This window comes from Amblyomma americanum, chromosome 2 (genome assembly GCF_052857255.1).
Source record: "Amblyomma americanum isolate KBUSLIRL-KWMA chromosome 2, ASM5285725v1, whole genome shotgun sequence".
Classification (NCBI taxonomy): domain Eukaryota; kingdom Metazoa; phylum Arthropoda; class Arachnida; order Ixodida; family Ixodidae; genus Amblyomma; species Amblyomma americanum.
In genome coordinates, this window is record NC_135498.1 from 177,040,032 (window position 1) to 177,042,533 (window position 2,502).

The window sequence follows — 2,502 nt, forward strand, 5'->3', positions numbered from 1 at the left end:
AACCCAAAGTTCCTCAAAGTTCCTGTGAGCACTTGGCTATATGAATAAACCTGAAACGTTTTCTGTTTTCGGTTCGATACTATAGAGTACTTACCTGATGGCCTGTGCCTTTGATCAAAATAAATGATGCACGCTCCGTGCGCTTGGGAACCGAACAGTTAGTTTGCCAGTACTGCGATAACAAACTTCTGAAGCTGAAAACTATTCTTGAAAAGCTAGAATGAAAGCAACAAGTAAAATGGCTGAATGTTTTTATTAGGCAAAAAGTATTCATTACGTTTACTTGAAGGTCTTAAGTAACAGCATTTGCTCGAACCGCCGGCCCGAAAGAGCCCCGCGATGTGGGCGCGCTATAAGGGAGGCATATGAAAAAAGCCTCTCTACAGGAGCAGACGAGCACGTCGCAGTATTATACTTGACGAAGGCGCCTCTTATCAGTGGATAAGAATGAAGCATAGCCACATCAACTCGAGGATCTTGTAAATAATTGAGAAACTCAAGCTTCACTAACGCCTCCTGAGAGCTACGGCTGGTTATACCGCTTGTGTCTTCAACTGAAAAGAATGCGTCAGCTGACGCATTTGATGCTCCTGGCGCCGATGATCCTACTGCCTCGCGTGCGGAAGAATGCGCAGCTTGTGCTGTGCTGACATAGTCGACAACAGCTTCTTCTGTAAGCTTCTGAGCATGACGGCGGAAGTCTTCCATTTCTGCTGGCAACCACCGCAACTTGAAATAGGGGTGCAGAACAGCAGCAACTGTTGCCTCTTTTGCACTCGGTTTCATCTTCAAAAGATGGTCGAACCTGCGGGTGAATTCATTCCTAACTGCATCCAAAAGTGGCTTGCAATAAACATAGTCTGCAGCAGCTTTCTCGTGAAGCTTTGATTCCACTTGAAGAAGAGTTGGGAGCAGTTCTCCGAAGAAGCAGTCAGCTTCAGCTTGGAGGCGTGTCAAAGCAGAGGCGATGGGCTGCAAGACATCGCAGTACTCAAGCAGAAAAGCGAAGTCCCTTTCTTGGAATACTTGCAGCTTAAGAGTGTTGCATAGGTCTCGAAGCTTGTCCTTAGATCGAAGAAGGTCTTTGATGCTGTCGTATAAAGAATTCCATCGCGTCACACACGGTGTTTGTAAAGAATGCCCTAAGGCGCTCACGATTATCTCGGACGACTTGGGCCTTCGGGCGCAGTTCCAAAGTGCCGAACATTTTATCGTGGCAGATGACTGAATGCGCTCAAATGACACTGTCGACAAAGCTACTTTAACGTCGGAAACTGCCACAAGACTTAGTGTGTGACAAGCACACCGGACATGAAGAGGCAATCTGATTTCGCCATCTTCGAGGCCAAGATCGGGTTCTGTCACCGACTCGAAGGACAAGTCGTCTGCGTCTCCATCTGCCAGAAAGAAGGTGCTTTCATTGAAAACATTTTCCTAACAACTTTCATAATTATCACACGCTTTAGAAAAAAATGGTTCACCACTCATAACACAGCTAAATCAAAATAGAAAGTGTTCTGCTTTGCTAGAAACCACATTTTATAACATTGGGCCCATTTTCTGACGTTTACTTTTTATATTTTAGCCACCGAATTCGTAAAAAGGAAATCACCCGCCTTGGCGTCACAGTAGAAAATACACTGGCGGGTATAAGCAAATGATTTGTTTTGTACCACTTACCCTCATCGATGATTTCGGAGCGTAAGCCAAACTCCTTAAAAGCTTTCACAAAGTTGCTGGCGTTGTCGGTGACGGTGGCTACAATTTTGTCATGTGAAATGTCGAAGTCTTGTCTGATGTCTTCAAGTAATTCGCCGATTTTGTCGTAGGTGTGACGTCCAGCAAACCTTCTTCAGGCTAATGCCAATGATCGCCGTGAGAGAGAGTTGCGATCAATCTAAAGAACGATAAGAAGAATGTATGCTTTAGCGCAGGCTTTCTCAACAGCACTATTTTTCACTGTATAAAAATTGCTTACTTACCCAATAAACTGTGACCCCCATAAAGCTCCGGTGAGGTGTAGACCAGATGTCAGCGGTCGTCGCGACATAATCTTGGTCAGACAGTTACAGGCGTACGTCGCCCAACATTTTTTCCCATTCTTCATCAATTCTTCGTACAAGCGTTCGTCGCGAAATCACGGTGCTTCCCGGGCGCAAACCTACGAGTAAGGAACAAAATTTTCTTGATAACTATCAAATCTCGATATTTAGAGGGGAGAGCGTACCTGTTATGAGCGCTACGAAACCTGGCTCCTCAACCGTCGATAGCGAATGGAGACCGTCCACCACAAACCTAACAATTAGGTTATCCACTTCGGGTACGGACCGTTTACTCCTGGTAGAACAAAATAGTTTTGTTCGGAGCATTTTCTCGTTGGCGGTGTCAGCTTTCCTCTTTGTGGTTGTTTTTTTCCAGCCTTCTTTGTACACTTCGAAACTTTGCAGCTCTAGGGGATGTACACGCCGAAATGAAACGATACCTCTTATTACTTGCTTGCTC

The 2,502-nt window shown here is 45.3% G+C and overlaps 1 protein-coding gene across 1 annotated transcript; it reads right to left on the bottom strand.

The window, feature by feature from the left end:
- Positions 1-234: 234 nt before the first annotated feature.
- On the bottom strand, positions 235-1,488 carry LOC144120259 (uncharacterized). The gene is made up of 2 exons (XM_077652657.1): positions 1,482-1,488; positions 235-1,397 (listed from the first exon to the last, which is right to left on the bottom strand). The coding sequence occupies exons 1-2, from the start codon at positions 1,486-1,488 to the stop codon at positions 280-282; spliced, it is 1,125 nt and encodes a 374-aa protein (XP_077508783.1). The 3' UTR covers positions 235-279.
- Positions 1,489-2,502: the final 1,014 nt, after the last annotated feature.